We start from the raw sequence: 12736 nt of genomic DNA, 5'->3' as shown, positions 1-12736 counted from the left end.
CCCCTTGCCTGTGTGGGGAAGACCCCAAGATGAGGGAACCTCTTGAGAGAAGGATCCTGAGTCACTGGCACCACTTGGGAAAAAACATGCCAAAAAGAGCAGCCTCTCATTGGACTTGGCATGAACAAGAGACAAACTTTTATAGTTTCAGGGCATGATTTGTGGGGTTTATTTGTTCCTGCAGTATAATCCAGCCTTGCCTAATAAGCTTGGAAGGTTGATCCCTGGGATGTAAGACGGGAGAGTACCTGAAGGCCACGTGGCCTCAGGGGCCAGAACTGGGACCAGGGGGAAAGAGGTTCACTTTGGCTCAGTAGGAGTTACGACTTCGTGCCCAACCCTGGAGCGCCTTCTCTTGGGTAGCAGCGAGTTAGCTGTCACTGGAGGTGTGTGTGTGGAGACTGGGGATATGGATGGGACGCTTTCATGGAGAGCAGGTTGGACATCGTGACCTCTGCAGTGCATTCCAGAACTGATATCTAATGTCTAATCTAGCAGTGTCCTACCGATAGTTGTTGAATTAAATCCTGTGGAGTGGAAATACATCATTTCCCCAGAGTGCTGGGCACCACTGTGCCACGAGAATGACAGCCATCAAAGACCAGTTTTGCCAGATGAATTCCAGGAATGGAGGCTGCAAGATCACCAGCTCTGAGAAGCAGGTTTTTCAGAGAAGCACTGAACAAGACGGCCAGATTCTAGCTCTTTCTAAGTTGTATCAGCCAGAGGGAAGCAGCAGATGGGGATGTCTTCTGTGTTGAAATGTCCTCCTACTCTTGTCTAGCCAACCCACAGACCAGTGTGTGTAAACAGGAAGATGAGCCTGCATCTTACCAAGCAATGCTGGTGAATAAGAAAGGAATCTAATGGCTTCTGCCACCTTCAGTCCAAACCAGATGGACCTTTTCTTCCATTCTCTCAGGAGAGAAAGGACTCAATCTCCAAGTGTCCTCACTGTGTTTGGAGGAAGGCTCTACTCTTCCGGAACACTCCAGGGCTCCAGGAACCCTGCCCAGAGAGGGATTAAGTGACCAAAATCAAACTTACATTTTTGTATGATGCAGTTAATCCTTAGTGATAAACATGGAGCCTACCACCTTTGGGAAAACACTCCAGCTTAAAGAGGCTTCTCAACAAATTTGGGCCTCCCCAAAGAACACAATCGCTGAGGACTGCCTCAGAGAAACCAATACAATAGGTCCTTCCCAAAGCTGTTAGAAAAATCTTCTTTGGTGGGGAGGAGCCGGTTCAAGCAAGGTTCAACCAAGTCCTTCGTTGCTTTGGGGAGAAGCCATCCAGCAGGGAAAAGGGCCTGTGGCCAAGGACAGAGGGAAAGATAGTCTCCAAACCACAGGGCTGGGCTCCATCCTCAAAAGGGACGCAGGCAAGTTAAGTCCCAGAATGAATTGCAACAGCGTGCTAAGGGGCTAGATGACACTCTGAATCTCAAGAGGAGCAAGAGAAGACTACTTCACTTGAGGGCTCTATACTTCTTTACCACTTGCTGGGCAATGAAGGTTAAATCCCCTCATTGGTCTGTGCAAATTTTCTCTGAGATCAGTCTCTGGACTTTCTTGACTCCTTTGAGTGTTTCAAGGGTCCTCTAGATCTACTGGTGTTGGAAGAGCCCCTTCCCCATAAGGACTGCAGTTCACCCCAGCTATGGCTGGTTCCTTTGCTTGATTTGCAGACTGAAGTTTGCTACATAAATCCAATGCCCAGTCCAACATACGTATATTTGGCATAAAAGAGAGGACGATATAAAAATATAACTCTAAATAGTAAATGAGACTGCCCTCAGCTCATCCCAGTGGGAACACCAGTGGAGAAGGTCAAAATGGGGGAATACTCTGTAATGAGGAGTCAGAGGGCTCAGCCATGCCTGTGCCCCGATAGGATTCTGGACTGGGGCTGGGTGAGCTCGTCCTGCCTGCACAGCCATTTCTGCCACCTTCAGAAAGGTGGTCACTTTCTCCAGAAAACGGAACAGAACCTCTCCAGGTCAACAGAAGTCCTACATAAGGAGCAGGGAGAGGAGCTGCCCTGTCAAAACCAAGTGTAACCTGAGGCCCCAGTAACCACCTTCCCTGGGGCACTCCCAGCCTGGGCTACTGCCCCTGGGTGCCCCCCAGTGGAAGGGCTAAGAGATGCACGGTGAGGGACCAATGTCTTGGAGGGTGAAGAGGAGAGGGGAAGGGAGATTGAGGGAAGGAGTCCTGCCTGGTCGCCCCCTTGACAGATTCCAGAATTATTCTACGATACCAGCTTCCACCACCCCTGCCCCTGGTCCTTCCTCAGGCTTGCGCCCACCTAGCCCCTTTGGATCCGAGGAACTAGAATCCCAGGCCTTTGAGTGCCCTGGGCAGTCAGAGCTGGCCCCAGCCCAAATTTGCGTAAAGGTGGGCAGGTCACCTGAACAGCGAGACACGCTCTCCTGGTCCTTTGTATGTTGAGTGGGGCAGGGGCTGAAACTGTCACATGGCAGAAGCAAAAGTCCCTGGCTTTGGAAGAGTAGGATGAGGCTAAAAGACCCCCATGGAACGTCCCTGCTGCTGTCCAGGGACCTTTGAGGGGAGGGCACTCCGGGGCAGGAAGCTTGGTTGCAAATTGAACAGGAGAAGTCTGGGGGGAGGATGGGCGTGATGCTTCCACATGGTCAGGCTCAAAGTTGCAGGAGAGCTGAGCCCTGTATCCAGCCTTCCAGGGCAGAAGAAAAGGTGGCTGGGACCCTGATCTCCGTAAGGCCCACGGACCCACTGCTGCTCTCCAGGTGGGTGAGGCAGAAGCAGGAAGGAGAACAAAGGAAGCCAGGGGTGCCCAGGGCTCCCTCCTCTCCTCACAGGGACTAATTAAGACTCACTGGCATAAACCCCAGGCCTTTGGGCTGAAAGATGTCAGGGAGTGCGACTGGCACATTTGTTTTGTTGTATTTGAGAACTTGGGGAGAATGTCACACTTCTCTTGAGACTGACAGACCCTCCATGGCCCATGGGTGGGTGGGGAGCAAAGCCAAGGTGAGAATTTTTCCCCGCAAGCTCCTCAGCAGCCACATGACCCTAACCTCAGCATCCTGGCAGACGACCATCGTGGGGACCTGACCCCACCATGAACACACGTGCACATACAGGCTTCCAGCCTGGTGCTTCTGGGAAGATGGAAACAGGAAACTAGGAGGAATCTGTGTAGGGAACTCAGTTAAAGACACACTGGTGTTAGGCCCCTGTCATGACCCTTGAACTTCAAGTTACTGCCTTTAAAGGACGGCAGGCATCTCCCTGGGGTTTGAGTCCATCAGCCCACGGCTCAACCATCCCTGTGGAACCGTCTATGCAGCTGGAGCTGGGGTCTACTCTGTCAGTCACCACCCCCTCCTGGCTCCGCCCTCTTACCCTAAACCCCAAGCACCTCCCCACCCTCCTCCTCTGCATCCAACCTCCTTGCCCACCCATCTACCTTCCCACCCCCTTGTGGGGTGGTGTACAAATGTTAATGATGATACAGCTTCACATGTCCCCCCTCAGGTAACACTGGTGCATTTGAACAAGTAGCATATCAGGGGGTCCTGGCAGGTGCCCACTCAGTACCCACCTTCCCACAACAACCTTTACCCCTCCATGTCCTTCTCTGCACACCCCCATCCTAGCTTCTCTTTGAAAACCTCCTGGAGGTGACAGTTCTCTGGCCTCCCACCAACGGCCCAGCCCCACAGCCTCCCAGCCGGCAGACGACACCCATGAGCTGGTGGGCTCATTCCCACACTCAACAATCCCACCGAGCTCAGCGAGCCAGAGCAGGCTTCCTGGAGCCCAAGAGGCCTTGCTGAAGCCTGGGCCATCTCTCTCAAGCAGAAAGAGACACCTGCAGTTGGCAAAGTGGGATCCAGCCGGCAAGCAAATCAGGGCCACAGGGCTAGTTGGCTGAAGGCTCAGGCCTCCCTTAGCTGCACACATGGGTGACCCAGGCTAGACCAGCCCGCCCGTGGGGGCTGCCCCAGTGCCAGGCGGTTCAGGGGCTGGGAAGGCTGAGTGGAGCTTAGTTAACAACTCGGGCTCCTCATTGTGGGCCCCGCTCTTCCCATAGGCCTCAGGGGTGCCCAAGGGGCAGGCCTCCCTGGCCCGGCCTGTCCCCGAGCAAGTGAGGAAGGCCAGGCAGGCCCCGCGGAGGCGGGCCAGGTCCCTGTGGGTGGTCTCGCTGACGAAGCAGTAGAGCACGGGGTCCGCCACGCAGTTGAAGCTGGTGAGGAGGAGGGAGAAGTGGTAGGCGTTGAAGACACCCTGGGCGAACTCGCAGCTGGACTCCCAGAGGCTGCGCACGAGCAGCAGCACGTGGTAGGGCAGGAAGCAGGCCAGGAAGATGACCACCGTGCTCAGCACCAGCCGCTGGATCTGGTCCTTGCGGCTCTTCTGGGTGCCGTGGCTCCGGCGCACGGCCCGCAGGATGCCCTGGTAGGAGACGAGCAGCAGGCAGATGGGAAAGAGGAAGCCCACCAGGAAGCGGTAGTAGTTGATGCGGCGCTGCCACTCTTTGATGGGATAGTGCTCAAAGCAGACGCGGTGCTGCTCCTTGTCCTCGATGACCTCCTGTGCATGAGGAAGTAGATGCTGGTCAGCAGCTCCTTGGCCCAGATGACCACACTGACGCAGACGGCCGCCTTCAGGGTCCGGAACTGGTGGAAGCGGAAGGGATGGGCCACGGCCAGGTAGCGGTCGATGGAGATGCAGCAGAGGAAGCCCACGCTGATGTAGATGTTCTCGTAGAGGAGGATGCCGCACACCTGGCAGGACAGGTCGCCATGAGACCAGTTGTCGTGCTGCAGCACATACTGCAGCCAGAAGGGCAGCGAGCAGATGTAGAAGAGGTCCGCCACCGTCAGGTTGCACAGGTACACACCCAGCTCGTTCCGGGCCTTGATCTGCAGGTAGCCGAAGTACAGGGACAGGCAGTTGGCTGGGAAGCCCACCACCAGCACGATGACGTAGACCACCGGGGCCAGCGTCTGGTGGATGGTGTGGTCAATGGCACAGGGCACCTGCGAGGAGTTGTCTGCAGTGACGTTCCCCATCTTTGGGCTGCACGGGGGCTCGCCCCTCATGGGCTCAGAGAACAGGGAAGTCTTTTGTCCGCCATCTTGTTTGTAGAATGTGGCTCAAGCTGTCAAAGGGCTGGGTCTTGTTGGTGATGGGTAGAGCCCTGAAAGTCAAAAGCAAGAAAAGCTTAGAATAATAATAGCTAACATTGACATAGTCACATGGCACCTACTGTGTGTCAGGCACTTCCCAGTGCTTTACTCATTTAATTTCAATGTATCAGTCAATCAACTCCAACTCAACTAGACTATCTGTGAATGGGTCCACATGCTAAGATACTGAAACCTGGCTTTGTCTCCCCAGCCCTTTTCCCGGGCTTTCCTGTCGTCCCTTTTTCATTTTCCTGGCCCCTCGCTGTAGAGCACGTAAGGCCAGCCAGGAAGTTTTACTCCATCCCAAGCCCAGCTCTCCAAGGAAGGCTCAAGATAAAGATCACCTCCAACCCCCAGGGACAGTGAGGACACCAGTCACCCCTTCAACAGTGAAAAGCAGTTTTCACATTTTTCCTACTTGCTCACAGGAATGGTCAGTCAACATCAAGGCCACAGTGCCTCCTGGGGACCTCTCCAGCCTGACCTTGTCCACATGCTAATGTGTCCTTGCAAGTCAACAACGGCTGAGCGTCCCACAGGGCACTGCCCGGGCTCCCGGGCTCACAGCAGGTGCCCCCTCTGCTCTCCTCTGTGGAACGGAGCGGACCCTGTGTGGGGATGATGTCGGACCAGGGGCTGAGAGATGTGCTGCCAGGCCAGGGTCAGCCGCCTACGGGCTGTGTCAGTCACTTACTGTCTCTGAGCCTCAGTTTCCTGGTCTGTAAAATAGAGATAAAAATGCCCACTCTTGGGGTCATTGTCAGGACCCCATAAAATGACAGATGTGGAAGTGTACAGTGTGGTTCCTCCAGAGGCAGAGAGAGGGAGGAAAAGATGGTCATCATAGTCAAATTAACGCAAAGTTTGTACTTTGAGAATTTTACAAGAAAATGATCTATACGTGAATAAGTTTGAATGAGTTAGAATAAAAATTTTTGTTGTGGGTTACTTTATAGTTCGGTGTATCAAAATCAAATGCCTGAGCTGCTCTATGGATTTAACACCTCTCTCAGATGAAAAATCTCTCTGTTTAAATCTGTGTTTCTCAACCTTTATTTTGCATTATCACCCCCCCCAACACACAAGGAGACCCTTCACACATTTTCTCCTAACCACTCCCCCCACCCCCATGATATTTAACTACCACAGATCTGCACAGCTCTTTCTGTATGTGGCCCTTAGGAGGGCTACGCATCAGTGTATCATCTAGGATTTTTTCATGTACCGTCATCCAAGAACCAGTTTTTGCCCCCCTTGAGGGCAGTATCAGCCCCCTTTGAGAATACTTGGTCTAAGTGGTTGTGCACCCTGCGTGTTGGGGACTGGGTAAGGCTGGTATGCAGTACCTGCAGATCAACCCTGCCCTTTGCTGGCTCTTCAACCAAGTCAAGCCGGGTCTCACGGACCCCGAAGGGAACCCCTCAGTGACCGTGACCTGCGTCTCACCGGGCTCTGGCCGTGGCTCTGTCCACCTGCAGCCCCCGCCCCTCCTGTGGGCTCCTGCCTGGCCCTGAGGCCACAAGCTCGTGGGAGGGGGGTGCAGGACTTCCAGCCGGGCCATTCCTGTCCTGGGGTTCTCCAAGGATTAACTTGAGAGGCTCTCCTGAAAGTACATACTCAATCTCATAAATATTTAAATATGTGAAGTTTTCCCTGGAAAAAGAGCCCGAAGCTTTCAAGTGTCTTGAGAATGAGCCAACAGCCATGGATCTGGTTCAAAGCCACCCCCCACCCCCCACTCCGAACTCCCTACAGCTACACTCCAACTCCCTATAGCTCCTTCCCTAGCTAACCAACTCCCCCCACTCCAACCCTAGCTCTCCCCAACTCCTCTACCCCCAAGCTGTCCCCCCCAGCTCCCCTCACCCTGCTGTCCCTTCACACCTGGGCCATTATCCACATGGCAGCCAGAGCAAACTTTCCAAATGCAAGCCAGATCCTCCTCCTCTTTGCTTAAAACCCACTGAGACATGCAAACTATGACCTATAGTTAACAGTAATATTTGAATATTCTTTCATCAACAGTAACAAATGTACCAAACCAATGCTAATGGTTAATAACAGGGTAGGAAAAGGCATACAGGACAATTTAGGTTTTTTGTTTGTTTTTTGAGTAATGAAAATGTTCTAAAATTGATTGTGGTGATGAATGCACAACTATGGGATGATACTGTGAACCACTGATTGTACACTTTGGATGGACTGCACCGTATGGGAATATATCTCAATGAAACCCTCTGGGACGGCTTCTCAGCACACCTAGAAAAATCCAAAGCCCTCACGAGCCCACAAGGCCCAACCTGGTCTGGCCCCTGTGCCTCCTGCTGTCTCCTCACCTCCAGCTCCCCACCTGGCCCACGCTGGCCGTACTTGGCCACATGGGCCAATCTTCTGGCTCCGGCTCTAGCCGCTCGGGCCTGCCTTGGGCCTCCCCATGGGCTCCTGCCTGCTCCAGGCACGTCCCTCTCTACCCTCCACCCTGACCCCCACCACACAACTGGCTCCTTTTCTGCCAGATCTCAGCAGAATGCCCCTTCCTCAGGAGGCCTTCCCTGACCTCCCAGCCTAAAGCAACCTCCTCCCCAGTCACCTCACGTGGTCCTCTTTGACTCCCCCGTCACTAGCTAAGATTGTTCTCACTGATTTGTCTGCTTGCTAATGGTCTGTCTCCCCATTGGGATGTAAATCCCAAGAGGGTAGAGGTCTTGTCTGCCCAGCACCTTGAACAGTGCTTGGCATACGATAGGCACTCAAAAAACATTTCCTGAATGAGTAAATGAATGTGAACTTCCATTTTACAGATGAGGAAACCAAGGTTCAGAACAGGAAGCGATTGGCCCAATGCCAGACTGAGGAAGGAAGCATCACATCAGACCCCAGACTTCCTTGCCCCAGCCACGCTCACTTGCCCAGGCCAGATACAGTCCACCCCTCGAGACGCACCTCTCAAGCTCTCCGTTTCCAGGGGATGAGGACTGCCACTCAGACTCGCCTCCCCCTGTCCTCTCCAGGGCACTGACCTGGAATTCGGGGGTGGTGATGGTGGCAGAGGAGAGGTGTTTACATGTCGTTGTTGTTTTGCTTATACATGTTTGGTGGTGAGAGGAAGGCAAGAAGCAGCAGCTGTGGCCCAGGACCCCTAAACTCTGCCCAGGGAAGCAGAACTCTGCCCCACGCGCCCTCTTCATGCCTACTTCCCTCTCTCTCAACCCCAAGCCCATATCTGTGTGGCCGAATGACTCACATGGCTGATGGCAGAGCCGGTCCCAGAATGGGCCCCGGGAGCATCCGCCCAGGATGGTCCATGGGTCCAGATTTACTTCTGGTTCTCGCAGCCCTGATAAAATCCCCCCACAGGCCCACAGTGCCACAAAACAGGGCAAATGAAGCTACAGTGGAAACATGTCCCGTCCCGTCAGGTCTTGGGAAGTCTGCAAGTCATCGGGTCTGGAGCCCATTGTTTACCAGCAAGGAGTGTTATCTACGTGTGGGGTGGGGGTGGGCTGGTGACCAGTGGCTTCCTCCTTCCTAGGCCAACAATAAGCTAATTCTGGGAACAAAAGTGAAAAAGATTCCAGCCTTCAGAGCAAAAAAAAAGAAACACTTAGTATGTTTAGACTAAAACACCTCCAAATTCATTTTGGAGCAAAAAGAGGGTTTCAATATTCTAGATTAGTAGTTCTTGAACTTTCCATGCTTCGGAATCATCTGGAGGATTTGTTAAAACGCTGCTGGCTGGACCCACCCCCAGAGTTTCTGAGTCTGTGATTCTGAGGTGGGGCTCCAGAATTTGCATTTTGAACAAGTTCCCAGGTGATGCTGATGCTTCTGGCCCATGGACCCCACTTTGAGGAGCAAGGTCCCAGGAGAGCTGAGGTTTGGGGTTCTGCTGCTGAGCAAGCATATGTCCTACACGAGTTCCCCGGGCTGGGGGAGCAGAGGGACTGGAAGGGGAACTTGAGACCTCACAGAACCTCGTGGTACAGAACCAGGAATGAAGCCCTGGGGGAATCTCCAGACTGATTTAGGGTCTCAAGAAACAGTGACTTAACCTGGTGTAGGCCTTTTATTTGCAAAATATTCTACAGTTTTCAGAGCATTTCACAACTGTCCTCTCATCTGATCTGCACCACGGCCCTGATACTGTCCCCATTTTACAGGCGAGGAAACTGAGCTCCACCCAGAGAGACAAAGTGGCTTGTCCAAGAGTCCAGTGCTTCTGGGTTCCATTTGACGAGTATGTTCACGGCACCAGGCTAGGCAGGGGGGACTGGGTGATAAACAAGACATGGCTCCCGCCCTCAGGGAACCTGAAGTCTCCTAAGCCGGTGCGCCACATGTGCACGTTACCCCTGGATGAGCCAGGGTGCGGCGGGTGCTGTGGCACCCCTCCCACACGCAGTAAACGCTGGTCCGCTCCTTTTACTCCCATCTCTGTGGTTTCAACCCCATCTGCACTTTGACAACTCCTAGCCCTCTGAAGCTGAAGGATACATAACCAGCTTCCTGCCCCCTCACTGGACCTCAGGCCCAGGGGCCCACCTTGGGCCCATCATTTTCTCCACTGATGTGTTCTTGAAAGGGCCATCACCACCCACCCTGTCACTCATGCTGGATGGTGACCTTCAGCTTCCTCTCTCATCATCCACAACATCCAATTAGCTGCTCAGTACAACCATTTCAAAGCATTTACCAAGTCCATCTCTTCCCATTCGGCTCTCTCACCAGTGCCTGAGATGGGCCTGGTCAAGATTTCCTCCCCAGAGTGAAGGCAGCAGCCTCCTATTGGGCTTCCTGTCTCCATCTTACCACTTCTCAAGCCATCCTCTAGCACACAAATCTAACCAAACCTTTCTGGGGCTCCCCATCCATCCATCCGTCTGTCTATCCATCCAGTTATTCATTCATACGACAAATACTTACCGCGTTCTATTACATGAAAGGCACTGTGTCAAACATTGATCCCTACTCTTGAGTTGTTTATAGTGTCCTGGAGGACAAAGAGAAGTGACCCAAGCTCACAAGGAAAGCACAGGACTTTATAGTACTTATTAGGAACTGGTTAGGAAGACCTTCCCGGGCAGTGACAGATGTGCTGAGATCAGGAGAAGGAGGGGGGCTGCCTCCTTCATGTAGATAGGAGAGTGGGTAGATGGGGATGGGTGGATGGATGGATGGGTGGGTGGTGGGTTTTGGAGCCGGGTGCTGGAAGGGTGGAGCAATCAACAGAAACAGAGAAGTGAAAAGGAGGAATTGCCATGGCCGCCTTTCCAGCAGCCTGGGACCTGCTTAGCTGCCTGGGCTATTGAGAAGGTCCAGCTTCTTTGTCCAGGCCTCGGCACAGTCAGTTCCCTTCTACCAACACCCGCAGCACCCCACATGGGAACTACCCCTTGCCAGGAGTGTCCCTTCTCTATCTGGTCTCCACAGGAACCTTGCTTTCAAAATTCAAAGAACACAGCGGATGCAAAAAAAAAAAAAAAAAAAGTTCTGTCAATGGAAAATCACAGATAGGATAGAATGACCAACACACGTCTGTTGAGAATCTTCCACATGCCACGCTCATTCTCTCTTTTTCAACACCACTCTCATCAGCTCCATTTTACAAAGGAGAAAACTGAGGTTCACGGAGATGAACACGGCTGCTCAAGATTGCAGTTACAATGTGATGCAGCCAGGCTTTGAACTCAGACTGGCCGTGCTTTCCTTGACACCAGATTGTCACTGGTGTAACCCCCCTCAGCCTCAGGCTCCACCTGGCTCCAGTCCTCCCAGATGCCACCAGCTGGGAATCCTCGCTTGCTGTCCTGGGCTAGCCCCTTGCACCTGGAGGGTGCTCTGCCAGGTCATTCATTCACTCAACATCCTGCTGTCACGCCCAGCCCGTGGTTCCCCAAGGTGGTGGGGGTGGGGAAGACGATCAAAACAAGGCATCACTGCCCCGAACCCAAACACTTTATCATCCACCTACGGAAATGAAAATAATAAACACGAAGCAAGTCAGAACCTAAGAGCAAACTTGAGACAATTGCTAATCAGCATGAAGGTCTCTGAGGACTTTAATGATGACGGGAAATTAAGCCCCCAAAGGAAAGAAGGATCTGATTTCTCTTGTATGAAATACTCAGAATAGGCAAATTCATAGGGACAAAAGGCAGAATAGCAGTTTCTGGAGGGTGGAGAAGGAGGGGGGAAATGGGGAGCTATTGATAAATGAGTATGAGCTTTGGTTTAGAAAGAATGATGAAAATAGTCTGGAAATTGATGGTGGTGAAAGTTACACAGCACTATCATACTTAATATAAAAGAATTATACACTTAAAATGGTTAAAAGGATTTTTATGTTTTGGATATTTTGCCATAATTAAAATTAAATTCTTAAAAAATGGAAAGGAAGGAAAGGTCTCTTTGACGTGGCAGGACCTTGCACATTCCAAGTCAGAATAAAAGCGGTGAGTTCGCTGTGCCTAAACGCAGGTCTCCAGCTGGCGCCGAGACAGCGACCCTCCCCGCCCGCGGCCCTGCGCCCACCCGCTGCCGCACAGCCCCCCGCGGTGCCGGGAGTTTCCCGCGGGCCAGCTTCCCTTCCCCTTTAGCCCATCAAGCCTCTGCCCACTTGAAACAGGTTTGTTTCATTTCCTAAAAGCGCTCATTTCTGAGGACGCCGGTACTTTCCCCGGGGGAAAGAATTATCAGCCAGGCTGCGATTTTCCACAGTCCCCAACTTTTCCCCCAATGGCCCAACTCGGAGAACAGCAATATTGAATCTCATTTCCAAAGCCCTCGTAACGCTTCAAAGTTCTGTCCCAACTGGGCTCCCAGGTCCCCCTGGGTCGGGTGTGGCTGGCCCTGCTGACCCATTTTACAGAACCCGAGGCCCAGAGAGGCTAAACCGGGGGCTCAAGTCCACACAGTAAGGGGGTGGGTGGGGAGGGGTGGGGGGAGCTAAATCCAGAACCCAGGGGTCCAGGAGCTCCTTCACTGCCTTTAAACGTTTTGTGACCATAAACCACAGCGAGAATCCACTTCAGGTTGTGAATCAGCACACACGGACATTATACACACACATGCACACCTATATGAATATTCAAAAGAAACAAATTTTCCCGAAGCCAAACTTACCCTTGCTACTTGCCATTCACTCTGATGCTTTCTATTTCGTTTATTACAGGCAGGTCACAGCTACTAAAGCGGTTTCCCGACCCGGCGGTGGGTCCCGCCCGCAGTCTGGAAGCGGCTGGGGCACCCCCGCCTGGGGGCCCGGCCTCCCGGGGCGCCTCTGGGTCCCCGGAACGCGGCGCCCTCGCTGCAGCCAGGTGAGGGGCCGGCGGGACAGGAATCAGCCCGGAGGGAAGGCTCCCGAGGAGGGAATCCGGGCTGAGCCCCTCTCTGCCGACCCCGGCTGAGCTCGGCGCTCAGACCTCAGACCCGCCACGCGGACCCCCGCGCGCGCCCCGCCGCCAGGACCCGCGCTCCCTCCCTGCGATCCCCCGCAGACCGCGCCTCCCGGCTCGGGCTAGAAAACCCCCAGCCCGAGGCTGCCCATTCCCGAGCTGA

General features: G+C 53.4%; 1 protein-coding gene across 1 annotated transcript; it reads right to left on the bottom strand.

The window, feature by feature from the left end:
* Positions 1-3777: 3777 nt before the first annotated feature.
* LOC119531156 (ovarian cancer G-protein coupled receptor 1-like) lies at positions 3778-12355 on the bottom strand. Its single transcript, XM_037832062.1, is given in 3 exon segments — positions 3778-4582; positions 4585-5190; positions 12302-12355. Coding segments are annotated over 2 exon segments (1128 nt in total). The 5' UTR covers positions 5093-5190; positions 12302-12355; the 3' UTR covers positions 3778-3962.
* Positions 12356-12736: the final 381 nt, after the last annotated feature.

The sequence above is a fragment of the Choloepus didactylus genome, chromosome 4 (assembly GCF_015220235.1).
Source record: "Choloepus didactylus isolate mChoDid1 chromosome 4, mChoDid1.pri, whole genome shotgun sequence".
Classification (NCBI taxonomy): domain Eukaryota; kingdom Metazoa; phylum Chordata; class Mammalia; order Pilosa; family Megalonychidae; genus Choloepus; species Choloepus didactylus.
This window is presented reverse-complemented; position numbering and strand designations above follow the sequence as displayed.